General features: G+C 41.5%; 5 protein-coding genes across 15 annotated transcripts in view; 3 read left to right on the top strand and 2 right to left on the bottom strand.

Moving 5' to 3' along the window:
• The first annotated feature begins 2736 nt into the window (after window positions 1-2736).
• Window positions 2737-8437, top strand: LOC135337874 (uncharacterized). Of its 2 annotated transcripts, XM_064533880.1 has the most exons (3): window positions 2737-3070; window positions 3235-3293; window positions 3927-8437. In XM_064533880.1, the coding sequence occupies exons 2-3, from the start codon at window positions 3274-3276 to the stop codon at window positions 8278-8280; spliced, it is 4374 nt and encodes a 1457-aa protein (XP_064389950.1). In that variant the 5' UTR covers window positions 2737-3070; window positions 3235-3273; the 3' UTR covers window positions 8281-8437. The 2 variants fall into 2 exon arrangements, with proteins under 2 accessions (XP_064389950.1, XP_064389951.1); XM_064533881.1 differs by lacking the exon at window positions 3235-3293.
• A 104-nt stretch (window positions 8438-8541) lies between these two features.
• On the bottom strand, window positions 8542-15137 carry LOC135337878 (TGF-beta receptor type-1-like). 4 transcript variants are annotated; one of them, XM_064533891.1, is made up of 8 exons: window positions 14885-15137; window positions 14234-14432; window positions 11066-11297; window positions 10744-10968; window positions 10090-10378; window positions 9405-9617; window positions 9171-9312; window positions 8542-8859 (listed from the first exon to the last, which is right to left on the bottom strand). In XM_064533891.1, the coding sequence occupies exons 3-8, from the start codon at window positions 11282-11284 to the stop codon at window positions 8694-8696; spliced, it is 1254 nt and encodes a 417-aa protein (XP_064389961.1). In that variant the 5' UTR covers window positions 11285-11297; window positions 14234-14432; window positions 14885-15137; the 3' UTR covers window positions 8542-8693. The 4 variants fall into 4 exon arrangements, with proteins under 4 accessions (XP_064389961.1, XP_064389963.1, XP_064389960.1 ...); XM_064533893.1 differs by lacking the exons at window positions 14234-14432; window positions 14885-15137 and adding an exon at window positions 11785-14104; XM_064533890.1 differs by lacking the exons at window positions 14234-14432; window positions 14885-15137 and having other exon boundaries at window positions 11066-14103.
• Window positions 15129-18448, top strand: LOC135337880 (uncharacterized). 3 transcript variants are annotated; one of them, XM_064533898.1, is made up of 10 exons: window positions 15129-15270; window positions 15362-15504; window positions 15571-15656; window positions 17221-17314; window positions 17365-17444; window positions 17492-17589; window positions 17648-17787; window positions 17837-17949; window positions 17998-18146; window positions 18201-18448. In XM_064533898.1, the coding sequence occupies exons 2-10, from the start codon at window positions 15439-15441 to the stop codon at window positions 18401-18403; spliced, it is 1029 nt and encodes a 342-aa protein (XP_064389968.1). In that variant the 5' UTR covers window positions 15129-15270; window positions 15362-15438; the 3' UTR covers window positions 18404-18448. The 3 variants fall into 3 exon arrangements, with proteins under 3 accessions (XP_064389968.1, XP_064389967.1, XP_064389966.1); XM_064533897.1 differs by having other exon boundaries at window positions 15129-15309; XM_064533896.1 differs by having other exon boundaries at window positions 15129-15504.
• On the bottom strand, window positions 18379-27627 carry LOC135337876 (uncharacterized). 5 transcript variants are annotated; one of them, XM_064533887.1, is made up of 18 exons: window positions 27485-27621; window positions 21882-21967; window positions 21712-21815; window positions 21097-21448; window positions 20783-21040; window positions 20656-20730; window positions 20354-20587; window positions 20237-20305; window positions 20127-20180; window positions 20018-20071; window positions 19917-19970; window positions 19720-19869; window positions 19626-19664; window positions 19529-19579; window positions 19327-19477; window positions 19150-19279; window positions 18988-19101; window positions 18379-18936 (listed from the first exon to the last, which is right to left on the bottom strand). In XM_064533887.1, exons 3-18 carry the CDS (start codon window positions 21811-21813, stop codon window positions 18550-18552), a joined length of 2274 nt encoding a protein of 757 aa, XP_064389957.1. In that variant the 5' UTR covers window positions 21814-21815; window positions 21882-21967; window positions 27485-27621; the 3' UTR covers window positions 18379-18549. The 5 variants fall into 5 exon arrangements, with proteins under 5 accessions (XP_064389957.1, XP_064389954.1, XP_064389958.1 ...); XM_064533884.1 differs by lacking the exon at window positions 27485-27621 and having other exon boundaries at window positions 21882-25465; XM_064533888.1 differs by lacking the exons at window positions 21712-21815; window positions 21882-21967 and having other exon boundaries at window positions 27485-27627.
• LOC135337879 (crt homolog 2-like) overlaps window positions 25597-27693 on the top strand; it is a 28020-nt gene continuing 25923 nt past the window's right edge. Inside the window, 4 exon segments of the mRNA XM_064533895.1 lie at window positions 25597-26111; window positions 26466-26658; window positions 27506-27605; window positions 27608-27686. Coding sequence (XP_064389965.1) covers window positions 25597-26111; window positions 26466-26658; window positions 27506-27605; window positions 27608-27686 — 887 coding nt within the window.

Raw genomic sequence — 27693 nt, 5'->3', positions numbered from 1 at the left:
ACACCAATTATGACACACCATCTTTAATGGTGTGAATCCAGCACACCAATTATGACACACCATCTTTAATGGTGTGAATCCAGCACACCAATTATGACACACCATCTTTAATGGTGTGAATCCAGCACACCAATTATGACACACCATCTTTAATGGTGTGAATCCAGCACACCAATTATGACACACCATCTTTAATGGTGTGAATCCAGCACACCATTCGTCAGTTGGTGCACACCAGTTTTGTTAGCACACCAAAGTGACACACCATTTTCAGGTTACCACACCAAATGACACACCTAATTCACAGCATGGTGTGCCATGCACACCTAAAAGTTGGCACACCATGCTAAAGGTGTGCACGTCACACCAAATTGTGTGGTGTGCAAGATATTTGGTGTGACGTGCACACCGCTGTTTTTAGAGTGTGTGTTCTGTGGTGTGTGTGGTGTGTGTGTTCTGTGTAGTGTGTGTGGTGTGTGTGGTGTGTGTGGTGTGTGTGGTGTGCATGTTCTACATTGCATTATAATTAACAGGAAGTGGTATCACTTAACCCTATATCCCATATCACATTGTGTACTTGTGCATGCAGCAGTATACCGTCGTGTGTGTTAATTTGTGGTCACTGTCAGGTGTGCATGTGTTGTGGTCACTGTCTGGATAGCAACGTGTGTCTTGCATGTGGTGACTAAGAGCCGAGTGATAGGGAAGTAGGGAGAATATTGCCTGCATGGGATCAGGTTTAGAAGTGGCCAATTGCAAATCTCAAACATACAGGTGGTCAACATTAAATGCTGACACCCTTTCAGATGGACTCGGAAGTTAAAGGTGGTGACTGCTTATGAGGCTACAACATGTTCATGGTAGACTATAGGCTTTTATCAACTGTATAATTATACTACTTCATGCATGCATTGTGGGTACAAAGCTGGTGACTATTAATTAAAGATATACTTTTTTTATGCACAGCACATAATTATACATGCAGGAGAGAACAACAAAGTAGCTAATGAGGTCATTGTCTACCTGGTTGAGCCAATACCAATGCATGTCAGTGGAATAATGGCCACACACACAATACCGAAGATTATTCAGTCGCAAATTAAATTATGTTCTTAAACACACAATGTCATGGTGTATGCATAATTCTGGGAAAAATGCAAAGAATGATGCATGCATGATTTAATATCAGACCGTGTATAATTATTGGATATAGAATGGAGGTTAATGGTAGTGAATATGAATGACACTGTACGAGTAGGAAGCAGGGTTACCCTATATATACTAATTATAGAAACAAATGGGTTTTCTGGGAACAGCAAATACACAAGCATACATGTATAATAAGCGAAGGAATTAAAGCCGTTGGACTTGCCTAATATCTGATGACAGCTATACTGCATGCAGTGATACCAAGGGCGTATAAAAGAAGAGAGGGCATGCAACTCCACCATAGATAGAGGAGAAGGGAATCGGCAACGGAATGAAGTCTATGTACGTAGAGCTCAGAAATAATCCGTGTTTCAGTCGCTTTCTACCCTGGGGAAGTTTCCCGGGAAACTTATTGAGTCTAATCATAGTTAATGCATGCGTATCAAAGACCCCTCTAACACTTTAACAAATGCCCCCTGATGGTGAGTATCATTTGAAAACAAAGAAAATATAATTTTGATTATCGTGAATTAGCTAGTCTAACACAGAGCAGGTTTTGTGTGGTTGTGTTCGTTTAGCTACTATGATCTTGATATAGCTAAGGTTGTGTCACTAAGTAGTGTGCTGTGTCCCAAATGGCCACAAGTATTTGGTGTTTAGCAGCAGAACTGCTCGTGGACTTTTTACAGACAGCAAAAACAATTCTCATGAATTATTCATGTTTAGACCCCCCACGTTGAAAGTAAGCCTCGATTAAAACCGCGGGGAAACACGGATGGTACTTTGAGGGTAACATCGTTTCCAATCCCTCTTTATAATTATACTGCATGTATCTATAATTATGACTCCACTATATATATAATTATATCAGTACACGTAGCTAGGCCTTGCCCAATTATGCTAGCATAATTTTAAGACTAATAGGTGCAGTGGAGCATTGAGCATTATGCCAGCCGTCCACGTGGTGGCTATAGACCGTGGGTCCTTGCCATGCACACACACACACACACACACACGCACAAGCACAGAGTAACGCCAGTGCTCGTGTCGTAAACCAACTGCTTACATGCAGAAATGGAAGGTCTGGAATCGATAAAACAAGTGTTTGTAATGGGAGCTACAAACAGGCCACGTGGTGGCTATACTGAGTATATACGTATGGAAGGTGCTAGATACTACTATAGTCTAGATCAGTTGACTCTTTTCTAAGCTTTTTTCACCAATAATTATAGTTCCTTAGATGATTATGTAGAAGCGTCTGTGATGTTGTAGTATAATTCTCGTTGATGATTTTTATTGAGACTAATGGTTAATAATTAAAGACTAATAATTGGTAAGAATTAAAGACTAATAGGTGGACTTGGAGACTAGACTAATAGGCAAAATTAATGTTGAGCATAATTGAGCAAGGCCTACACGTAGCTAGCCTCGAGACCAGGCCGATTAAAATTTTAATCGGCCTGGTCTCGAGGCTAACACGTAGCTAGCAGAGTTCAAACGTGGGCGGATGAACGTAGGAATTTGCATGAGTGCTAAAAATAGAAATTTCTATTTTTAACATTTCATGCACATTCAATGCACATTCATCCGCCCATGTTTGAACTCTACTCTTTTGCTGTTGCATGCCTTCTCTTCTTTTATACGCCCTTGAGAAATTTCTGCGGCCCAAAAATTCTTCGAATTCTGCGAATGAATGAGTAAACGCAGTAATGTTATCCATAGAAGGTATTTTTACAGCTATTTGCAATTTCTAGCTATAGTACAGTTTATAAACTGTCTGCATGGCCTGTGGAAGACACCTATAGGTCTATATAGTCCTACCTCTCTACTCCACTGCTGTATTCACACGTGTGTGTGTGTGAGACTGTGTTGGGATCTTGTATTAAAGCTAAAAAGGAAATTATAAGCTTATATCCATTAGGTAAGTTAACACTGCAAACTTGTGTAATTGAGCCTTATCAATTAAATATTGCTGGTGACTATTATCTTGTTCCACGTGTCTAGATCTATAGACAACTATAGTATAGGGTGTAAGAGGGTATTATGAAACATCTAAATGTGTCTGACCCCCTGCATGTCTTGCAGTAATCTTGAGGGAGCTAAATAGCCTGTTCACTAACTACTATGGTCAATAGGCTTTGCATGTAAGTAAAAAAATAGTGACAGTACTTTGTTTGCAACTAATGCTAGCATTTAGTGTTCAAAGTGGTTTGGGTATTATGAGACATCATTGCTAATTTTAACGCTAATTGGCTATAGGCTAACAGCATATATCTGAAGCCTTCTTATATAAAATATACACAGTAAAAACACATTCGTTTACAGTAACATAAATTAATAAAACGCATCTTTTGAAATTTCATGTAGAAATGACATAAATTTCTGTCATTTTAACACTAAATTCCGATGATGCATCTCATATAACAGATGTATTTTTGCTGTGTAGCGATTAGTTACTCTTGTTTTAACAGATACCTACTACAAAACATTTGGCACCTATGTTTTTTCCAATTAAATTCTGGACTTAAACAAACTATTGTGGTATCTCTGTCAACACAGCATCCAACTCCAAATTTGTTTTGGAAACATATAGAGTGGGAGTGTTATTACTATAATTAAATGCCGGAATAGCTGAAGCATTCCTGCAGCTGTCTCATAACTGGTTTCGTCTCATAATACCTTATTCTACTCCATATACCCGCTTTAAGTTTTGATATCAATATAGAAGCAGCAATAGTACTATAGTTTTGCAATTAAATATGCTTGTAATCTTATAGTATCGGAGAGAACATGCACGGTACCTGGTTGGTGCTGCTACTGACCCTAGCTACTGTTACCAGGAGTGAGCACTATCACATTGTGCCAGTGGATTCAACCGACTCGTGTAATGACTATCAAAATGGAACTTGTTTCACTCTCGAGCAGCTTGTTCAAACAGCCCTGTTATCTGGTGGAGACAATCTCACCTTGAGCTTTCTACCTGGAGATCATTTATTAAGTGAAATGCTTTACATTTGTAATTTCACAGAGGTGACTATTGCTGGCCAAAATGCCACTATCAATTTGAACAATTCTGGTAGAGTGCAGTTATCTAATATCAGTGCATTGAGTATCGAAGGTTTGCATTTCACTGGAGCAAGTGATGAAAGTAGTTCAGGCTACATGAACATTTCTCAATGCAATTTGGTAGACTTGAAATTGCTAAAGTTGGAAGCTTGTACACTCTGGATCACTCGTACGGTAACTGTGACGATTGAACAAGTTCTCTTCGTGAACAACACTAGCACTGACAGAGCATTGATAGTTGAAGCTGATAATGTGTACATTGAAAAGAGCGACTTCTTCAGTAACGATGGTGGTGCAGTGAACATTCACTCAAATCAAACTGTTATTAATGATTCAAAGTTCAATTCTAATACTGCTACAATGGGGGGAGCAGTGTTTGTGGTCTCTGCAAGTGTGACTATCAGTTGGAGCAACTTTACAAATAATATCGCTAATGTAAGAGGTGGAGCAATTAGATCTATCACCTACAAAAGTAATTTGTTCATTTCCAACTGTGCGCTACTGAACAATAGTGCTATTGTTGGTGGAGCAATTAATATCTGGTTTGGGAGTGTCTCAATCTCCGACAGTGAGCTAGCATACAACAGTGCTGAAAAAGCAGGTGGAGCGATTTCGATTTTGAGTGGAGAGTTACTAATATCCGATAGCGAGTTAACAAACAACAAGGCAGCCTCTGGTGGAGCGATTGCACTTTTCAGAGTTAATGCATCTATCTTGAGCTGTAATATAACGGACAATGAAGCTGTAGTTGGTAATGGAGGAACTAGCGCTGGTGGAGCGATTTTGGTATTGACTGGAACTATATCCATCTCCAAAGTCATGATTAAAAATAACAGTGCTGATTTTGGTGGAGTAATTTCTGTTGCTGATGTGCCTGTGAACATTTCCGACTCTGTGCTCACAAACAACAGAGCCACTCAACAAAATGGAGTGATTGCGGTTGCGATCTCAACTTTGATAATTACTAATACAAGCATATTTGACAATTTTGAGGGTGAAAATATCATTTACGCAGTGTATTCTAACTTGTCATTTACGGGAGTTAACACCATTAGCAATAATGTAAACCCTGTGTATGCTCTAAGCAGTCGAGTGGAGTTCAATGGACCTACAACTCTCAGTAACAATCATGGTTTGCAGGGTGGAGCCATCAGAGCAGTCCAGAGTCAAATCTATATCAATGCAGAAGGAGTGGTCATTTCTAACAATACTGCTACCTTTGGAGGAGGTGTATTTCTGAGAGAGAGTACACTCTTTGTTCACTATCCAATAGAGATATCCCATAACAAAGCACAAAATGGTGGTGGGATTTATGCATACTCAAGCGAAATTGAATTTGATTCGAAGGTCACCTCTGGTTGTATATTTAATCATCAGTTTGTCCTGTGTACATGTAGTGACATGGAACCTGTACTGTTTGTGAGTATTATAGATCGAAATGATGCTCAAAATGGAGGAGGTATTTATGCAGTCGCTTCAAACATTAAGGCCTTTTCTCACGCTCACGTTCACATCAAGTCAAACTCAGCAAACAATAGCGGAGGTGGAATTTATTTACGACAAAGTTCTAAGATATATATTCTGAAACAGGACGTGGAGCTAGAGATTGGTAAAACGCTGGTCATACTGGAAATCTACAGTAACACGGCTCAATATGGAGGGGGGATATTTGTGGCAGACAGTACTGAGAGTGGTGTGTGTAGAGGAGAGGATGTAACTACTGCAGGAGATCTGCCACAAACAGAATGCTTCATTCAAACTCTAGATCTCTATGGTTTTGATAACAATTCTATTAAGGATGGGATACCTTTGATCCAAGCTTTCTTGTCTTTATTAATGACTGGATATAATGAAGAAGTTAAGTGTTTGAACAGTGCAGTTAAATATCGCAACACTTTTTTGACTAACAACACAGCTTCCCAGTCAGGAGCAGATATTTACGGAGGTCTGTTGGACAGGTGTACGGTGGATGTATCAGCCGAACTCTCTTCATCAGACAATGGATTTGAGTACTTGAACAATACTGTGCATTATTCATCAATAGCTTCAAAGGCTGTCAGAGTGAAGTTGTGTAACACCACCAAGCAGACCATTTCTGTTAGAAAAGGACAAGCATTCACAATCAGTGTTATGGCTGTAGACCAAGCTGGAAATCCAATGAATAATGCCATAATTCACAGTTCTGTTATCACTGAGAGCAGTAGAGTTGATCGTCTCAAAGAAGGACAAGCACAGCAAGAAGTTGGCAATCAGTGCACAGAATTAGAGTACAATGTATTCTCACAAGACAGCTCTGCTCAAGTGGAACTCTATGCTGAGGGTCCATGCAACAATTTGGGAATTTCAAGACAAATTCTAAACATATCTTTTCTAAAGTGTGAATGCCCTATTGGACTCAAGCCAATCATGTCCTCAATTGAGTGCAAGTGTGACTGTGATCCAGTCTTGCAACAAGAATATCAGATAACAAACTGTTCTGAGGAAAATGGGACCATAAAGCTGGAAAGCAATAACAACATATGGATAGGAGTGACTAATACTACTAACGGAAGTGGGTATATTGTTAGTAACTGTACATTTGACTATTGTGTACTAAAACCAGTCAACATCAGTCTAAGCAACCCTGACGAACAATGTGCCCACAATCGAAGTGGTGTTTTGTGTGGAGAATGTGAACCAGGACTCAGTCTTGTGTTAGGTACTTCACGTTGTGAACTCTGCTCAAACACTTACCTTCTCCTGCTACTCCCGTTTGCCCTGGCAGGCATAGTACTAGTCGCATTCATTCTTGTTTTCAACATTACCGTAGCAACAGGCACTATCCATGGGCTGATCTTCTACACTAATATATTAGCTGCAAATCAATCGATTTTCATACCTTTTCATAACCCTTTGACAGTTTTCATATCGTGGGTGAATCTTGACTTAGGTATTGAGGCATGTTTTTATGATAGAATGAACTCTCAAGCAAAAGTGCTCTTTCAGATTGTCTTTCCTGCTTACCTGTTTCTTTTGATGTTCTTAATAATCATTTTAAGCAAGTACTCTGACTCATTTTCAAAGCTCCTCTCCAACAGGAACCCAGTTGCTGCCCTAGGCACACTCGTCCTACTCTCTTATTCCAAACTCTTACGGTTTATCATTGCTGCACTGCAATACAGGGTCTTGGATTATCCTGAGGGTGCAACCAAGGTATTGGATTTTCCCAACAATTCAAGTGATATTGTTTGGTTGTATGACGGCAATGTGCAATATTTCACTCCCGGTCACGTCCCTCGGTTTGTTTTTGCCACCATAATCCTCACTTCTGGTATATTGTTTACTGTACTGCTTTTGTTTGGACAATGGCTTCCTCGCTGTTCAAAATGGAAGCTCATGAAATGGACTAAGAACACATACTACAATGGCTTCATGGATGCATACCATGCTCCATTCACTCCCAAGCATCGCTACTGGGTGGGACTGCTCCTATTTTCTTTGATCGCTCATAACCTAATAACAGCCTTGGCTTTGGACACTTCTCTCCCTGTACTATCAGCTGGATCTATAACTGTTGTACTTAATATTTTCAAATCGCAGAATTATCCAGTGTACAAAATACGATTCAATGATTTACTGGAAACACTCTTTTTCCTCAATCTTGCAATTCTAGCGTATGGCACCCTCTACATAGGAAACATCAATGAGAGTCAAGTCATAATATCCAACATTTCAATGGCAGTGGCTTTTATTTTGTTTGTGGTGATAGTCTGCTACCATTGTTACGAGTACATTTTGAAAACAGTTCCTGTTCTGCAAAATGCACTCAAACTGAGAAATATGATTCCACGAGTTCGCAAACTGGAAAAGTACGAAATGGAGAACGAAACCTGGACAAACGCGGACAGATACACTGATGGAGCCATGGAAGAATCTGACCCTGATCATTCGCCGGACCAGCTGAGAGAGCCTGCCCTGGACGTACTAACCCCCCTCACCACAGAGGACTACAGACCAGCCCCTCCCCTTCCTCAAGACAATGCACCCAAAGTCACGCACACTGTCATCGATGTCGTGCAAAAGTAACATTAACACTAATTACAATGATTTTTGTGGACTAGATTCAGTTACTTGTAACGACTTTGCTAGTTAACATAGCTTTGTGTATTGGAGCCTCTGCTCCACTGTCTTTGTTAATTGTACTTATAGTATTTACAGTCTATATAATGTTAATTGAATCAAATTAATCTTAAACTGTTGCACGCTGCTTGGTGCATAAACTCAGGGATACCTTCTTGGTATTTGAGTGGGTCAGCCCTACTTCCCCATTTTGTTTTTACACTTGTATATATAATTATAGTTTAGTGAAATGTAATATTGATGCGGGGACAAAAATAATTGAATGATTCTGACACAAAAAAGCAGTAAAAAACGATGATGATATTTGCAGCACCTCTTTTTGTTATTATGTACAAGAGTTTGTCATAATTCCTAGGAAGTCATTTGCTTATACACTGTTTGTCCATTCTTGTCAACTGATACTTGCCATTTAATGGCTGGCAATAGCGATGTTTGCAGTGTCTCCTTGAGTTGTTGTGTGGTTGGTCTTTGCGAGGGAGAGGAGCTCCAGCACTCGTCAATGGTGGCCAGAACCAGTCGTGTGTTCTGTGGTGTGTGGGCGTGAGTATGTGGGGGGACATTGTATAGAGCTAAACGAAATGTCGTTAAATGTTAAATCAAACGCTCTAAACTCTAGCTCTAGAAATAGCTAGCCTTAAATTCCCTTTTGTTAAATTGACCAATCACAGAACTTGTATCTAAGCACACCATTGGAAAGATAATTCTGAGAGCTATTGAATACGTCATTTAGTTTTGACATTGGACAATCTGAACATAAATTACGGGCTCTCAAAGATAGCTATACCAAAACGAACGCTATATATACAGAAATATCTGAACTGAATATAATTGATCACCTCATCTCTAGAGCATTGCTCTGATCTGGTAGAGGCGGTCTCTTTCCCTCCTCACAAACTATTCTCATCATATTGTCTCTAGTAGGTGTGGCTTCAGAGTCCAAGAGGTCAGAGTACGGTAGAGAGTACACACTGTCCTCACCTGCACAAAATACAATAAATAATCCACAAATGTAATTTTAGCGGGGAGAGAGTGGGATACAGTTTTCCTATATTCACAGAGCGTTCCCTCACCTTGCACTAGGCAGCAATTGGCCACCTCCCAGAGTATGAGTCCGAGGGAGTACACGTCTCCACTCTTTAAACCCTCGAACCCAGCGTCAGTAGTGGTAGCGGCTAATGCTTCTGGTGGGCGGTATCTCATGTCTGAGTGGGCAGTGTGACCACACACACTGACACACCCGTTCTGAGTCACTGACAAGGCAAAGTCACTCAGACAACATGAACCTGCAGAAGACGGAGAAGAAAAAAGTGTTGGGTAAAGATCATTAATGAATAAGCATATAAAATGCACATAGCTTCACCAATAACAAGAGTTCATGATAGAGAGAGAGTATCGAACGTAGGCATACTGTGTATCAGATGTATGCGGAGAGTAACGTGACTTCCTGTATCTGTCACAAGCTTGGAATTTGCACACTGACCAATCCAAGCGTGGGTGATGTAATCTATCAACCCATCCAAGTGTGGGTGATGTAATCTACTTTCTTGATAGATGACATCACCCACGCTTGGATTGGTCAGTGTGCAAATTCCAAGCTTGTGACAGATACAGGAAGTCACGTTACTCTCCGCATACATCTGATACACAGTATGCCTACGTTCGATACTCTCTCTCTATCATAAACTCTTGCCAATAATGAATTTGAAGGATAATATTCAAGCACAAAAAATGCACATAGCTACAATTATAGATCACCTGACTTGTCCACGTAGACATTTTGACTGGTTTGTGCAATGGATGGCTTCATCTGCACCCCACCTCTGCTCTCCTGAGCTAGCACACTGTGCAAGTACTCCACTCCAGACACAAGAGAGCTGATCAACAGCAGAGCCTCTGATATCTCCAGTGTGCTCTTAACGAGGTGCTCCCTGAGGGTGCCCCTGGGGTGATACTCACTAATGAGGTAGAGGTAGTTAACTGATTTCTTGAATACAGTGTCTGCAGCAATGAAGCTCAATATACTGTCATGTCTCATCAGTGGAAGCTGCTCGTGTGTGTGTAGGTGGTGTGGTGTGGGTGGTGTGGTGTGGGTGGTGTGTGATTGCAAGTGTAGGGGTGGGCAACAGCTAGCACATTTGGGCCTCTGCTTTGGTCAAAAGCAATGGATTTCAAACCCATCATAAATCTTCACGAGTAATTATGCTAAAACACTCTAAGAACTACATATACCTATAGCTACTGAATCTCTAGACTGTATACGTAAAAAGCACCTGTAACCATGGTTATGATCACCATGCATTCCATGCCCTAACCATGCAGGCTGCTAGCTATACACTGCTATACTAACCTGCAGTGTGGTAGACTCATACTGCTATACTAACCTGCAGTATGGTAGACTGCTATACTAACCTGCAGTATGGTAGACTCATTAGTCCAAAAGTGTTGATGCTTGACAGGGAACACGGTCACAGCCACTCTGTCCTCCCGCCATCGCCCAATATATCGACTACTAAACCCTCCCTTTGTCAGGGACTTCTCTAGCATTGTCTGTTGTGCTATAGAGCGTTGGACAAGTGGTGACAAGGGATCACCATAAAACATGGCCGCCTTTATGAGTGATCCTATACTCTCACTTGCACAGCAAAGGAGGGATATTAATCATCACTGATCTAAGCACCAAACAGTTTGAAATCGGACGTTATAATTAATATAATGATGCAGTTGACTTACTCTGTGGAAGAATGGCACGACAGTTGTTGTTAGTGTGTGCCGTGCAGCGGACCTCGGGAGTGGGTGTGGCTTCAATGGTGGAAACAGGATGTTGTGTCTTTCTTTTCTGCCTCCAGTATAAGATATAACAGAGGGCGGCCACTACTAGAGATGCAATTACAATAGTACCTACGACAACCACCGCAATTACAACACCCAATAGAATAGCGTTGTCAGGCATTCAGTGGCTTCTTCTGTACGTGTGTTTTGAGGTTTCAAATTAAAATTATAAGAAAATAATAAATAACTTTTGGGTGGAATTGTGTCCACTGCTCATATTACTAGCTCAAACGGGATGCTCGCTTAATTTAATTTTAACATCTGATGCTAATTAAGTGTATTTTACGACACGGATTTACCAGAAACAAACAAAGAAACTAGACAGCACAAAACCATACAGATATAGAAAAAGCAAACAGATGCTCGGCCTTGAGAGCCGAGAATGATGGGTTAAAGAGTCTTTAACGGTGCACCAACCCTCCCCATTCATCTGTTGCAATTGCATTCAGAACTAAATAATGATTGTAAGCTATTCATTTGGGGCCATGCTGATTGTAAGCTATATTCACATTGGAGGTAATGCTGACATAAAGTATAGAACTTATCTTAGACTTGATATTGGCTGCTGTAATACTTCAACTTAGCTTGCATGGCTATGTACTTGTGTAAACTAAATCTGACCTTGAGGCTGTATTGTCTGGGCCAGGTAGTTTTGTGGTGGTAGTATCTGATAATTATGGGGATGGGTCTATGTGGTTCCTCTAGGTGGCAAGCACAAAACAATTATTAACCTCTAAATAGAGATGGTAGTGTGTGTGTGTGTGTGTGTGTGTGCGCGCGCGTGTGCGTGTGTGTGTGAGTGTGAGCAGTAGTGGCTTTACTATAGGTGGCAAGCACAAAACAATTATTAACCTCTAATTTTGGGTCTTAGAATTAGCATTAGGCATTATAGTCAAAATAAATAGAGATGGTAGTGTGTGTGTGTGTGTGTGTGTGTGTGTGTGTGTGTGTGTGTGTGTGTGTGTGTGTGTGTGAGCAGTAGTGGCTTTACTATAGGTGGCAAGCACAAAACAATTATTAACCTCTAATTTTGGTTCTTAGAATTAGCATTAGGCATTAGTCAAAATAAATAGAGATGGTAGTGTGTGTGTGTGTGTGTGTGTGTGTGTGTGTGTGTGTGTGTGTGTGTGTGTGTGTGTGTTGGGCGTTGAATATCAATAGTGCCAACAAACCAATAGTCTTGATACCCAGCCAAACAGTCCACTTAGCTGCTATTAGTACAACCAGTAGGTTGTACATAGGATTGACAGTGCAGTTGTGTGTGTTTTCAATTATTGCACAAATTTTGACTTGTGTTTAGACTGCTCTATTTCTGCAGGGAAGGGCCACAGCAAGAAACTGAGTTGACAAATAGCTTAGTTAGCCTTTTATCTGTCTAAATGTGTGAAATTATAGTCAATGAATATTCTCATGCATTACTATTGATATTTCATAAATTGCACTATTTTCATATTTCACCGCGTTTTGTCTGACTGACTAAGTAAGTTAGTAAGTAAGTAAGTAAGTAACATTCTTGGAAAGCATTTCCTCCTTGTACAGACATGTTCAGAAGATTCTAGATGCAGCCTCTAGTCGACTAGAACCCCGACCATGGGCGTTTTTCTCAGAATTGCGTCCGCTTCCAAGAGGCAGATGACCTTTCAGGCTCCACTTTTCTTACCTACCCAATTCCGCCATCTTTAATTGATTGCCACAGCAACGCACATGGCAACTTAGGAGATGGCCGTGGCTGGTTAACCGGCTGTGACATCGATCGGTACATGTATACACAAACAGTCCCTAGTCCTTTTCTCCAACTTCTCTGGTAGGAGGTTTAGAGTTCACATGTAAGCAAACAAATATGAGGATATGAGGATGACGTATGTGGGTATGTGGGCGGTGAGCTTTGTCTGGTAGCTAACTATAGTACATGCACACAAGACTAGTGTCTGTAAGAATGGGCGTACAATGGGAAGCCAGACAAAACACAACCACTGGAAGCTACTAGCACCATTCAACTATGCCAGCAAGACAGGCTGGCAGGCTATAGGCCCCCTGGTAGCAAGACAGGCTGGCAGGCTATAGGCACCCTGGTAGCAAGACATGCTGGCAGGCTATAGGCACTTTATCCCATACCCCATACCCCATACCTTGTACACACGTATCCCATATTCCATACCCCATACCTTGTACACACGTCTCCCCTTATCCCATATCCCATACCCCATACCTTGTGTACACACGACTCCCTTTATCCCATACCCCATACCCTATACTTTGTACACATGTCTCCCTTTATCCCATATCCCATACCCCATACCTTGTACACATGACTCCCTTTATCCCATACCCCATACCCCATACCTTGTACACACGACTCCTTTTATCCCATACCCCATACCCCCAGGGGCGGATCCAGGATTTAAGAAAGGGGGGTTCTTTCTCGCGGACAAGAAATTCACCCGGCGCGCAGCGCAGAATTTTTGAAGACCACGCCCCCTTTTGACGTGCCACGCCTACTAATTAATCACTTTCTACCTTAGAAAAATTTGTAACACAGGAGAGATGGTTTTGTGACTGGAGGAGAGATAGTACGTGGTGACCCCCAATGGAAAGACAGACGGTGATGGCTGGTGAAGAGAGGAGACTTGTAGAACTTAACCATCAATTTATTAATGATTATAGCAATTATTATACATGTAAGTATGCAGTGTCATTCAATATGCAGTGCCATGCACTCTCCCTTACCTGAAACTTTCCTCTTCTTAAACCAAGGATTCATGGCTAGATATAATAATTTATCACTTGACCACGGTGCAAATCAATTGGCTGCAGTAGCCAGCCCCACTCTCTACTTGTTATGCAGAGAGAACCAGCCCCACCCTTTTATTATGCAGAGAGAACCAGCCCCACCCTCTACTTGTTATGCAGAGAGAACCAGCCCCACCCTTTTATTATACGGAGAGAACTTTGTACGAGTTAGCTAGACTTAGTAATGTCAAGACTAGCTGGAAGGGTAGTTCGTACGAACCCAACGAACTACCTCTGGATCCGCCCCTGACCCCATACCTTTACACACCATACCCCATACCTTGTACACATGTCTCCAGTTCTTGCCATGATCATTAAGGCGCTTCCACAGCATGCCCATGACGAGACCGTATGCTTGAACATGGAAGGTGTACTCTGCTAGTTCTGTCAAGAGTGTATTACTGGGTCCCCATGCATCATTGGAGGTGGCCTCACGAACCTTGGCCTCTGCATCCGTGTAGTTGTACACCACGTTCTTGCTACAGGATAATAGAAGGTCAGAGTACAGAGATTGGGTATAAAGATGGTTTGTGGTGTCCTATTGTGTCAACTTTGGCAATGAAGTGTATACCACTATCCTGCCATGCCAACCACACACACACACACACGCACACCCACACGCACACGCACACGCACACACACACACGCACACACACACACACACACACACACACACACCCACACGCACACGCAAACATACACAGAGGGCATGCAGTACTAGATACTGTACTAGTTGTAAAATTAATACTAACTCTTATAAACGTGCCAGACTTCTGTACTATCCACACACACACACACAGTATGTACGTATGTACACACACACACAGTATGCATGTATGCTGTGTACGGATATCCCTGTGTACTTCTATATAGGGTTCAATGACAGCTCTATGGGTTGTACTTAACCACAGGTCATTTCTTTGTCAACAACCAAAAATATGTTCCAAGTATCCCTCAGGCATCCAGAGCATTCTCGAATATGCAGGTGCTCTTAAACTATCATACGGAAGCCCGTAGGGGCCATTCTGTTCCACTCTAAGATTCCACTCTAGAATGTACTTCCACTCTAAAATTCCACTCTGGAATGCACTTCCATTCTAAAATTCCACTCTGGAATGCACTTCCACTCTAAAATTCCACTCTGGAATGCACTTCCACTCTAAAATTCCATTTTTAAATTCCACTCTAGAATACACTTCCATTCTAAAATTCAATTCTGGAATGTACTTCCATTCTGCTCATCACGTGATATTCTTGTCACATGGCAGTAAAACTGCTGAAGCGGAGGCAACTAATAAGAAGAAGATATTAAATGAGGTAATCATGTGATGTTGAGCACACCGTTAAAAATGGCTGGTAAAGTTGAACGTCTTGTCAAGCTGTATTTCGAGAGTGGCTATTCTTACAGGCTAATTCTGTGTTTTTTTATCATCCTGTCATGGTATTGTTGTGTCCTTGAGAACATTAAAAAGAGTTCTTAGAAGGATGAACCTTCGAAGAAAGGGGAGACTAACTGATTCTATCCTTGCTCAAATTGGTTCATGTATTTTGGTGAGTCAAGGATTATTATTATATTGTTATATAATTATAATATAATTATGTGTATTACTTTAATAGAGTGAGTTAGAGCAGAGTGGGTCCCTACTTGGATACCGTTCTATGTGGCACTTACTACGAACGAAGTATAAAGTTTGTGCACCAAGGTAGGTACGTACATAGCGTACACTGAAGAAGATGGCCAAATGCACTCTCTTGAACACGTCTTGTAGATCTTATCTAACTGAAACACCCAACCACCTCTCTATAAATTGTTGTTGGTGCTCGCTGTAATTAGAAAATTAGTAAAACCAGTAGGTTTTACATAGGATTGGCAGTGGGTTTGCCTGTGTTTAGCAATATTTCAATTATTTTGACTCATGTTCAAACTGTTCTATCTCTGCAGGGAAAGGGCACATCAAGAAACTGGCTGAACAGATAGAGTTTATTTAGCCTTTTCTCTCTTTGTATCTCTCATTTCATAATCCATAAACATTTTAATGAATGAATATTTTCATTTTAAAAATTGCACTATTTCAACGTTTCACCGCTCTTTGTCTGACTGGCTAAGTAAGTAAGTAAGTAAGTGAGTAAGTAAGTAAGTAAGTTTCTTGCCCAGCATTTACTCCAAGTACAGCCATCTCCAGGACATTCTGCACAGGGTTTCCAAACGACTACAACCTGGATTACAAAGCGCTTCTTCAGATTTGCGATTGCTTCCACAAGGCAGATGACCTCTCAGTCTCTATTTCTCTTACCTAGACAATTCCGCCATCTTTAATGACTCAGCAATTGCGTTGTGGCCAATAATAATAGATAGGCGTGGCTAATAAACCGTGCGCCTAAAATCAGTGCAGCAGTACTTTTCCAGAGCCTGAGGTGTTCCTTTTCTTCACACTGTTCAGCTCTAGCTCCCTTTCTCTGACAGGCATGCTATATGCACTGGCTAGATATCATGCTCTTAAAATGGCTGTCATTTAATACTGATTCGCAAATTCAACATAATTATCAAGCAATAAATTATTACTCATTATACTATAATTATTAGTCCAGAGATATTCTAGAAGATATCTGATTAGTCCTGTCTTCTCTTCTTGTACTGCCTCTTGACGTTCCACTTATGCATGTCATGATACGTAAACTGTACTGAAAAAGAAAGGGAATCTGACTAGAAAAACATTTGCAATGTGAAAAATTGCTAGGATTGGCCAGGGGAACCACAAAAAAGCGTGGGAACAAGAAATCAGACGAGAGCATAACTCCAATCCGTTACAACGTCATGAACATGTACAATACATAGTATATTAAATAATAGACTGTGTTCCAGATCCACCTATCAGCTTCCATCCACCACATCATTCCATGCAGTCACCAGTACGGTCCGTGCATGTTACTACGCATGGATGGACTGTGTGTACCTGTGCTCAACACTGCATGTATTAGGAACATCAATTCATCACAAATCATCATGATTATGTGCCCCACATTCTAAAATGGATGTATAATAAATATATATAGGGATTGGTCATCACTCCACCAGTAAAATTGCGTGGCATATTGGCTGGGAAAACATGGGAAAACTACCAGTATACATGTGATTGACGTTGTAACGGATTGGAGTTATGCTCTCGTCTGATTTCTTGTTCCCACGCTTTTTTGTGGTTCCCCTGGCCAATCCTAGCAATTTTTCACATTGCAAATGTTTTTCTAGTCGGATGTATATACTCTTAGGCGTGTTGTCAGAGAATTGTTGAGTGTAGTTGATCCAAGATCTGTGGAGATAAGAAGACGTGGTAGACTCCATAGAAGGATTTACAGAAGCAAGGTTTATCCATGTGAACTCATTCTAATTTTTAGTCATTGTGGTACATACAGGGCCCGAATCATTGCTGGCATATAGATGGAAATGACAAGCTAAAGCCATTTGGGTTCCACATACATGGTGGTATAGATGGGTATGTTTTAAATAGAAATTATGATATTTGAATTAAGATTAATACAGTTATTCAAGAAAGATCTTATGGCTTGAGGTGGCATCAACGAATAAAGACTCTTTCGTGATAGGGGGCTATTACTTGAAAGCCGTTGAATTGTGTGAAGGTATGTAAATCAATTGTAAAGCTTTGAATAGCGTATTAAATTAATTTTAATTGTTCAGGATGTCCCACTTTAGTGCGTGCCGACATGGGAACTGAAAATGCCAAAGTAGCACATTTACAACCATTTCTACGAAGACATGACACTGATTCATTCGCTGGATGTGATAGTTTTCGGTATGGTAAATCAGTTCACAATCAGGTGAGTACAACATAATGGATTACATAGGTGTATAGTGCCTCTTTGACAGAGAATTGAAGCCATGTGGTCGGTGCTGAGAAAGTGGTGTCTAGATTGGTGGATAGATTTCTTTAAGAGGTTAAGGGAAGAAGGCCACTATGATGGAAGTGATCCCATTCAAGTGTAAGCACGTATTCGCTAAAATTATGATGATATCATTGAATTGTGTAGGGATTGTATGACGTTTGCATTCATGGATTTAATACAATCGGAATTGGACAATGTAGTCCAAATGTGGAATACACACTTGATAAGAAGAAGTACAGCAGAGACAGTGAATGGTATACCTAATGAGCTGTATCACATACCGGAAATAAGAGGTGGGTACGTTAAATACAAAGCTTAGGCTTAATTATCCTAACTTCAATGTGCAGGGGTTCAAGATTGTAAGCATATGTACGATGAAGAAGATTTAGAACTATGTAGAGAATACACCAGTGACAAACCCCCTGTCCGACAAGAATTTTTAGAAGTCGCTGAAATCCTCCTTGAAGAGAACAACTGGTCTGCTCCAACTGACATAATTTATATTTTGATCTTTATAATGCAATTGATTAATGGAAAGTTCAAAATGTGATATTGTTTCTTAATAATGCACAACATATTAAAGTTTAAGTGATAATGAGAAGATATGAGATGAGATGATAATACACACAACATAAATTGTGCAAGTGATTATGAATCAAACGCAACACATGCCTAATTAACTGGGCCAGTAAAAAGTCAACAGTTTAGATTGAGAAGAGCTTTTAAAAGAGAGAATGTATCAGCTCTGGTTTCATAAACTTGGAAGCACAATTTCACCACACATTGAACAGAGTCAGGTAGATGACTGACTTCTGGAAATTGGCCTTTACATGTCACCTTGTAAGTGATCGAATAGGGTGTTTCACGGTCCCACAATGGTTTCTCTCCAAATAGCTCTGTCATTACTCCGCCAAATGCATAAACGTCGCACTTGTCAGTGATAGTCACACCCATCAGCTGCTCTGGGGCTTGGAAACCTGGGGTACCCGCCCTCATTGTAGCTGTGCCAAATTGGTTTGTGTTCCTCATACAAGTGGCAAGGCCAAAATCAGCAATAAAACAATGAAGAGATGGTAGCTGAACCTAATAAAATACAAAAAGCTAACAAATATAAAAATTCAAACCAAATCTTACCAATATGTTCGCTGGTTTCAAATCCATATGTATAACCGGAGGAGTGGCTGTATGCATAAAAAGTAGCCCCTGGCACACTTGAATGCACACCGCGATCTTTTCACTCTCAGTTAGCTATATAAAGTATCACACATTAGACACCAATTACCACATCCTTGCCACCTTTCGAGAATCACAGCAAAATATCAAATCGTGTAGATCTTTTCCATCCACTAGATTTGTAACTATGGCAACACTTGTGGTCGTTGTAACAACACCCAACATGTTGAGCAGGTTTGGATGAATCAAGTTTCTGTATAATACATAAAAATTATAATTAAAACTTGCCCAATTGTGTACCTGTACGCCAGCAATTCTTTTTCAATGGCTTTAGTTGATACAGAAATTGGAATTACTTTGGCTGCTACAGCAGTGCCTCTCCAGAAAGCCTTATAAACTTTAGCGAAAGAGCCCTGACCAATCTCACAGTGAAGTGTTAACTTCTTCATGTCTGTACGAGTAAGAGATAATGTATTGTATTGTCAACAAATTATAATAATACCATCTACACTTCGAAGGGTAGACATCAAATGTTGGGGATCTTGTTTCTTTCCTAAAAAAAACTGATTTAGAAAGATTCTGTTATAAACGTAACCTACTCTTCGTATTTGACTCTCCAAGAACGCCCTGTCCTTCCACTGCAATTAAAATACACGTTTAAATATTAGTAAACAAGAGAGGAGGAAAACGTACTACCAAGGGTGACTTGACTGTCGGACACACCAGAGGAGGAAAACGTACTACCAAGGGTGACTTGACTGTCGGACACCCGAGAGGAGGAAAACGTACTACCAAGGGTGACTTGACTGTCAGACACACCGCCAGGAAGGGCCTGTCCTTCTACTGCAATTAAAATAAATATTAGTAAACAAGAGGGGAGGGAAACGTACCACCAAGGGTGACTTGACTGTCAGACACACCGCCAGGAAGGGCCTGTCCTTCTACTGCAATTAAAATAAATATTAGTAAACAAGAGGGGAGGGAAACGTACCACCAAGGGTGACTTGACTGTCCGACATACCACCAGGAAGGGCCTGTCCGTCTACTGCAATTAAAATACACATTTAAATATTAGTAAACAAGAGAGGAGGAAAACGTACCACCAGGGGTGACTCTGTCAGACATACCACCAGGAAGGGCCGCCTGTCCTTCCACTGCAATTAAAATACACGTTCAGCAATAATACTAAACAAGAGAGGAGGAAAACTACCAGGGGTGACTTGACGGTCAGATGTTACTTGACTACTTATTCTGATGACAGAAATGTCTGCCTCTGAACCTTTATGTGTCAACACATGCAATGTTGTCAAAAACAAACACTTCTTACCAGTTACACAGAAGTGCACTTCTTTTTGGTCCTCTCTTGCTGTCACTACACATGTAATTGTGCCCGTCCTGGATGTATATAGGAGTGGTGTTTTGTTGTGCTTAAGTAGTGTCTTATTGTGCAGCCATTGGTACGAAGCAGTGCTGTGGTACCCATTCATGGCCATAACAGCAAGCATCACCCTCCCATCCTCTTGAGAGGCAAAACACTTAACACACACATCCAAGCTGCTGCCTATATAATTAAATATAGTGGAAACCAAAAATTAATGGCACACACACACTACAATACATACACTACACCTTCAGTAGGTGACCCATATGAGATAACGCCACTCTCTGCTGACATGTCCTCAACAAAGGTTTCCACAGTGTCACCTAGATGCCGCACAATAATAATCACAAGGAAACAAAGTTCACAAACATATACCTTCACTAATCGAGTAAAGAGAAAAGCCATAGCTCAGTGGGTTGTGCTCTAAAACCTGGTACCCGGAGGACGACGAACCCACAGTGTCCCTTGTACTCATCATTACATCCATTTCGTCATCCATTTCAGTATCAAGGAAATTACAAAGTAAATCCACCTGCGATATTCCTGTTCGAAAGGAATAGAGACCGGAGTACCTGCTCAGCGTCTTTGAGACAAATTTAACACTAAAATATCCAGGCGGAGGGTCACTGACACCTGCAGGAATGGACAAAGTTTTTCTTAAATAATTGGCACACACTACACACACACACCTGTGTCATCTAATGTCTTCATCACACAGTACAATCTTGCTCTGGATGCAAACTTCAAATTGGACACCTTTAGATAATTTTCTAATGTCCAAGGAAGCACCTCTTGTTGTCCATCAGCTCTGCTAACCTCAAATTGACTTTGAGGTTGCTCAATACAGGTTCCAGAGCCATCAGCAAGATAGAATTGCCTACTAGCATTTGCTCCGAAATCACTCCACACAATTCTTTTGCACTTTTCAATGATCTTCTCGTACCGTTCTTCTCGATCAAAATTTATTTTCATAAGATCGAAGCTCCTATCTGTTTTGCCGTGACCCAATTTTTCGTCATGATACATCCTCCCAACAGAGATCTATATAAATTAAAGGAACATACGTACTAGGTATCATCTCCTAGATGGCACTAGCAACATAGTTACTATAAACAGCATGCAACTACTAGTCCACCTGCTACATATAATGTTTTAACGAATTTCAGATTTTTATTTTTGGCCACCCCCCCACATCCTACTGGTATACTTGCTTGCAAGCAGTTGCATGCCCTCTTCTTTGTCAGTTTGTGTATAGCAATGCAATGCATCTCTTTATACCCTTGATGATAGTACATAAAACCTACCAACAGCTGGGGGTTGACTGCAGATGTCGTTGTAGACCTAGAGGGGGTTGTAATAGGCTTTTTCCTGTTCTTCCTGCTAGCAAGCTTGATGTACTTCTCCATTGCTGGGCAGGGGGGATAATTATGCTCACTATAAACTAGCGAAGTAGAGACATCAACACTCAAGATACCTTCTTCTCGGCTGGAAGTTGGCCTTTCATGATCAGAGTCATGCTTGGAACTCCTGGTACTCCTAGTGATTGGCCCGGCTCCGCGCCTACTGGCCATGTACGTATAAAGGCAACAACAACTTTTGGCTAGCTAGCTAACAACAACAACCACACGTGGCTGAATTTTTTGCGCAGGGGCGTTCCCTTCCATTGAGGAAGTGCATTCTAGAGTGGAATTTTAGAATGGAAATGCATTCTAGAGTGGCATTTTAGAGTGGAAGTGCATTATCTCTTTCCTTGGCAATCTGTTGTAGAAATTACAACAATGGGTAAGGAATCGTTATGATGAATTAGATGAAGTTGTATGTGAGCTCCTCCCTGACAAACAAACTGTAGTCTAGGTAACCTCCTTATCAGTCAAGTAGGCTAAAAATCTGTGTCCTTTGATGTAAGCTTTGATGTCTCTTTGTAGCCTCTACACAGGCTCTCCTTTTTCTGTTCTTTATCACAATCGTTCAATAAGATAAAATACTGTCTTAATCGTTCAATGAGATAAAATACGGTATTAATTGAAGGAATAAAGAAAGAAATAGACGTAGAGTTAGGAAAAAGGAGAGCCTGTATCGGGAAGTCGCGTGAGGGTAGAAGGGCGGTAGAAGGGTGAAAATGAGCGTGGGCATGCTGAGCTAGAGATGTTGGACTGCCCACGCAGATATCTATGACTAATAAAACTTTGCCTGCAGCAAGCTGGACATGGACTTGGAACTGGAAGTTTGCAAGCACTATAGCTAGCTATATACCTTAGGCTTAGCTAGATGATCTACTAGTCTAGATTGTGTGTTCAGATTCTATCAGACTATTACCTTTTCTTGTGTCTTTCTACATGCTAGTATAGATCAAGAATAGCTTAGTCATCATTATCATATTGCAGGTAGCTACTGCCACCAGAGCTGGCCACGCTGGTTCTCTGATCTGACTTGCAGCACAGCTTGGGTGGTTGTCTCAGTACAGTTTTATTAACTCTGAATGCGTGGGAGAATACCTTACGTCACGATTGTGGGCTACATATCGCCCACGTTCATAAAAATCCTTGTGGATCACGCGATTTCCCAAACCAGGCCTTACTTTTTCTTAACTGTACGCCCATTTCTTTCTTTGCTGCCTCACTATGTCTTTCTTGTGATTTATGGATGAACAGTGACAACAGCAAGAAAAAGTAAGGCCTGGGAACGAGGCTAGTCTCTTTGTGCATATGTAGTTATAAAAAAAAAAAAAAAAAAAAAGAAACCTTTGACTAGCTAGGAAGAGTAGCAGCAGTAGTAGTAGGAAGAGTAGCAGTAGCAGTAGTAGCAGTGCAAGCAGGACTAGACTAGATTAAAAAGTTGGTGGAAAGAATAACTGACCGTTTGGACGTCACCTGGCTGCCAGACTTTCATCTGGACTCTTCCCCCTGAGTAGCTGGCCTTTCTCTAAGCCACAAAACTGAGCAAGAAGCTGAAGAAGCAGCTAGACAGAGACATGTACCTAGCCTTGAGAATTGTGAGGCGTGGCTCAACTAGTTAGCCCAGCCCAGAGGAATTGTTACCGTGGGTACTGAACAACCGTAGAAGTAGGGCTACCCCTGGCTTTACTGAATTAACTAGCTGTGTCTGCTGTCTAGTTGGACCAGATTTAGCTAGATAATGGGGTAGAGAATAGTTGAGCGGTGCTGTGTGTAGCTTGAACTGTACTGGCTGGCAAGAATCTAGTAAGCACCCTATGCACTGATAACTCGTCAGAATGGAGGGTATGTTCTAGGGATCTGGACAGCTGTACATCCAAAGGAGCCAGGGAGTGCCAATCATCTTCTCCCAGTCTCTGACACGCTAAACAAAAGGAGCTAGAACTGGGAGTCCCAGCTAGAATTGCTAGCCGGATCTAGACTAATAGAATGACATGGAGGCGTGGTGAGGCCGGATCCACACTAATTGATCGACCTAAAGACGCTCCTGTTCCAGATTTCACGAATGGCAAGGAAAGGGTTATAGAGTGGAATGTTAGAGTGGAATTAAATGGCCCCTACGGGCTTCCGTACTATCACTATTACAGTGTTGTAGCTACAGCGCAGAGTGTGTGTGCTGTCACAGGCACTCGTGTGAATGATGAGACTCACAATTGGTATTCACTGTTTGCGAGTGGGTGTATTCAATAGTAAATTTATTAGTAAAACTGTTTGTAATTAATTTTATCAATTAACTTTTTGTACTATGGTCATCCACGTGGTTGATTCTCCATCAGGTCTCTTAAAAACATGGTCCACACTCGTCTCATCTCGTTGCTACCCTTCACTCTCGTCTATGATCTCAAACGGGAAAAACAAAGGGTCTTTTAAGACAGCTGCAAAGAAATCTGTACTAGTCACACAATACGTCAAGATGACAGACACATGCACAAATCTCCCTATCTCATCCCTCCCTGCCCTTCTAGGTCGCCCTTTGATGCTATGGTCATGCTGTCAGCTGGATCGTTCTCTGCATGGCCCCTCAAATTTCAGAATCAGGCTCCTAGTGGGCTGTGACGGGCTCGAGCTGGATGCGTCCAGGTTTAGATATCGCAACAGAGGAAATATCTCTCCCGGGGATGCATCGTGCAAACTATGCAACACTGAAGAAGAATCACCTTCACACTTTTTAGTAAGTTGCCCTGCTCTCTCAATGCGCAGACTTGCTCTCCTGCAGGATGCCCCATCCTGCGTCAGTGTTCACCTCCCCCACGACCCAAGGGCACTACATGACACCCTCTACAATCTCCTGCAAGGCCTTGTCTGGCTGAAAGCTGCCCATGCGCAAGAGTGGCTCTTGCTCTTCATCAAAGATCTAAGGCAAACCCGCGCTGATCTCCTTCTCACACGCACATCGGTTTAAAGCTCCACCCTCTTGCTGCGTGTTATAATAATACCCATTTTCAATATTCTTTTTCGTCTGCCCAATGGGCTATATACTATTCATTAATTGGAGGCTACAAAGAAGAAGAAGAAGGTTGATTAAACTATTTAGTGTCAAGAGAGAGAAATCGCCATCACAACTCTAGGCTCATACAAGGAGCACTGATCTTACTGAGATGGCATCAAACAAGTGTCTGGAAGCAAGTAGATTTGCCAGAGCCGGTCGGTACTGACAGAAAAACGCTTACCACTCTACCACAGTACAAAAGAAGACAAAATCTGACTTTTCAACACTAGAGAGAGCTTGAGCAAGAGCATAACAGAAGTAGAAGCCATCACAACAAAACTAGTCACTAGTCTAGGTCGTAAATGTTGTAAGTAGCTGTGTTATTTTATTAAAACTGCTGTGATTTGTGCAATGACATCATTGTAAAATATACAATAATTATACTGACTAATTTACTATGATATCTCGATCCCCAAGAATCTTGGGGCAACTGACGCATGCGCAGACAGTGTATACCAGGCCGTCTTTCAATGGAGGGGGCGGCTAATTTATGAGACCAGTTGTATGGAGAGGGCGGGGCTAGTGTGTAGAGTGGAGGGGGCGGTTAATTCGTGAGAGTAGTTGCGCGGAGGGGGGCGGGGCTAGTTAGCTGCGCCTGCTAGCCACATGCAGACAGTGTGCAAGCGTTGTAGCTACTGTAGCACGTTCTGAATCTGTGGTGTATTTCATCATCCCTCCAGCAATACAAAAGAGGAACCCACCACCATCACTGGCATCAGTGCAGCTAGTAGAACGCGCCAGGAAACATGACCAAATATCTTGAAAAGCTCCGAGAATCACGATACCTGTTGGTATGCATCAACCTTGTGTTTGCAGTGGCTGCAGTGATTGGACAAGTGGGGCAGAATGTCAGCCTGCCACTGTGGATCAGTGCAACTGCTTCCTTCTCCAATCCTAACTGCACAGCACTTGAGAGCAGCAATGAAACTGGAAACAGCTCAAATACTTCCAGTCCTCCAGAAATGGACCCTTACTTTGTTCTGAGCAGTGCTTCAATTTCGTTTGTTATTATATTTGGAACTTGTTTGCTGGTGATTTTGTCCGTCCAGTTCCTACTCAACAGATTATGCAAGGAGAGGCGATTTCGTTTCATCACAGTTGAAAATGATCTTCTATTTCCCCAGTGGCAGTTTATGCTCATTGGGTTCTTTGATGCATTGAATGGAGTGCTGGTTGTGTTTGCCTCACCGCCCACTCGAACAGCCCCCTTCCTTCAAGCTATTCTCTCCAACTCTGCAATCCCACTCACCATACTGTTCAGGTGAGGGCCACTGATTACTAGTCACATGTCCAGTATAGCCAGTACAAGTGTATTCACACACTACTTTAAACAATAAATATTATTACTGAGATAGTGATGCCTCTAGCCTCAATATTTATTTCCTGCAGAATCAACTAATTTCTCCACGCACATGCTTTATTATTACTGAGATTGTGATGCATAGATTCATTGCTTTATATATCCCTAAGAGTCACTAAGCCATGCATTGATTAAAAGAGTCAGGGGGAGTAGGAGAAAATGTGCAACAGCCGCAACTTTATATGAAACGGATCTTTCAAAGTAATGATATGAATGCCTGACCGGATACTGCAACTCATTTCTCCATGTCCACAGGTTTCTCATTCTGCGTAAGCGGCCGACACTGCTCAAGCTGCTGTGTGCTTGTGCAGTGGTGGCTGCTCTGGTGTTCTCACTGATACCAGTAGTGGCGCAGTTTGATGATAACTCTAAAGGTGGAAACGCTCAGTTCTTTGCTCAACCAACTCTCTCCAGGATTATATGGCCCCTAGTGTTCATGATTGGATTTGTAAGTAGATAATCATACACTCCGTAAATATCATATTTTGGAAAGAATACTTTATTACAACCCTTTTCAACTCACATTTTAAAAGCACCACAAAGCAGATTTAAATGCTATACTTAATCGACCATCAGTGTGTACAGAGCCTATAGTGTGGTCCCACTGTACATGTGCATAGTAAACTGTAGCTATAGTGGCAAGTGAGGTGAACCCTAGCCTCGAGACCAGGCCGATTAAAATACGGCCTGGTCTCTATTGCATGGGTGATAGTGCACATGCGCGAACTGAGTCACCCAGAATCTGGGTGACTTGTTATACTTTAGTAAACCTTTGTAAAATTAAACCGTAAACTAGTTTGTTTACTAGTTTCTTTCCGTATTAATTTTAACAAATACTTGTCTCCTGTGAAGCTGTGGTTTATGCTCTCTATTGCGTTGTCGAGAAGACTTGCTGGCTAGCTGTGGCACATAGCTTCATATACATACCGTATATAGCGGGTAAATTTCGTGGGGTAAAAAATTCGTTCAACTCGAGAAATGGTAGTTTTCGTGAGTAAAAATTTCGTTTAGTCTCATGGCTGCACGGCATTCCTACGTTCAGATAAGCCACGCCTACGATAAAATTTTGTGGAGGTCAGCCTGCCCACGAAAATAACGAATATTTTACCCCACGAAAATTACCCGCTATACGGTAGTAGATAGTACGTGGGCGTGTATGGACCACGCCTATGATTAATTACACATGCAATAGGTACCAGGCCGTATTTTAATCGGCCTGAATTCGAGGCTAGGTGAACCCTAACCCTATCCCTACATGTGCATAGTACACTCACACTGCCTCCACTCTTCTCTAGGTCCCGGCTGCTGTTATGAACGTGATTGAAGAGAAGAGTTTAAAGGACACGAGAACTGTTAACTTGTTCTACTTTCTCTTCTGGACTTCCCTGTATCAACTGTCTCTGTGGGTGTGTTGTTCTGGGTGGACGTGGTGCCGTGGTATGGCTTTGCTGGTAGCATCCAGACATTTGGGGAAAAGTAAGCC

The sequence above is a fragment of the Halichondria panicea genome, chromosome 6 (genome assembly GCF_963675165.1).
Source record: "Halichondria panicea chromosome 6, odHalPani1.1, whole genome shotgun sequence".
Taxonomy (NCBI): Eukaryota; Metazoa; Porifera; class Demospongiae; order Suberitida; family Halichondriidae; genus Halichondria; species Halichondria panicea.
The sequence above is the reverse complement of the archived record's forward strand: the minus strand, read 5'-3'. Positions and strand labels throughout refer to the sequence as shown.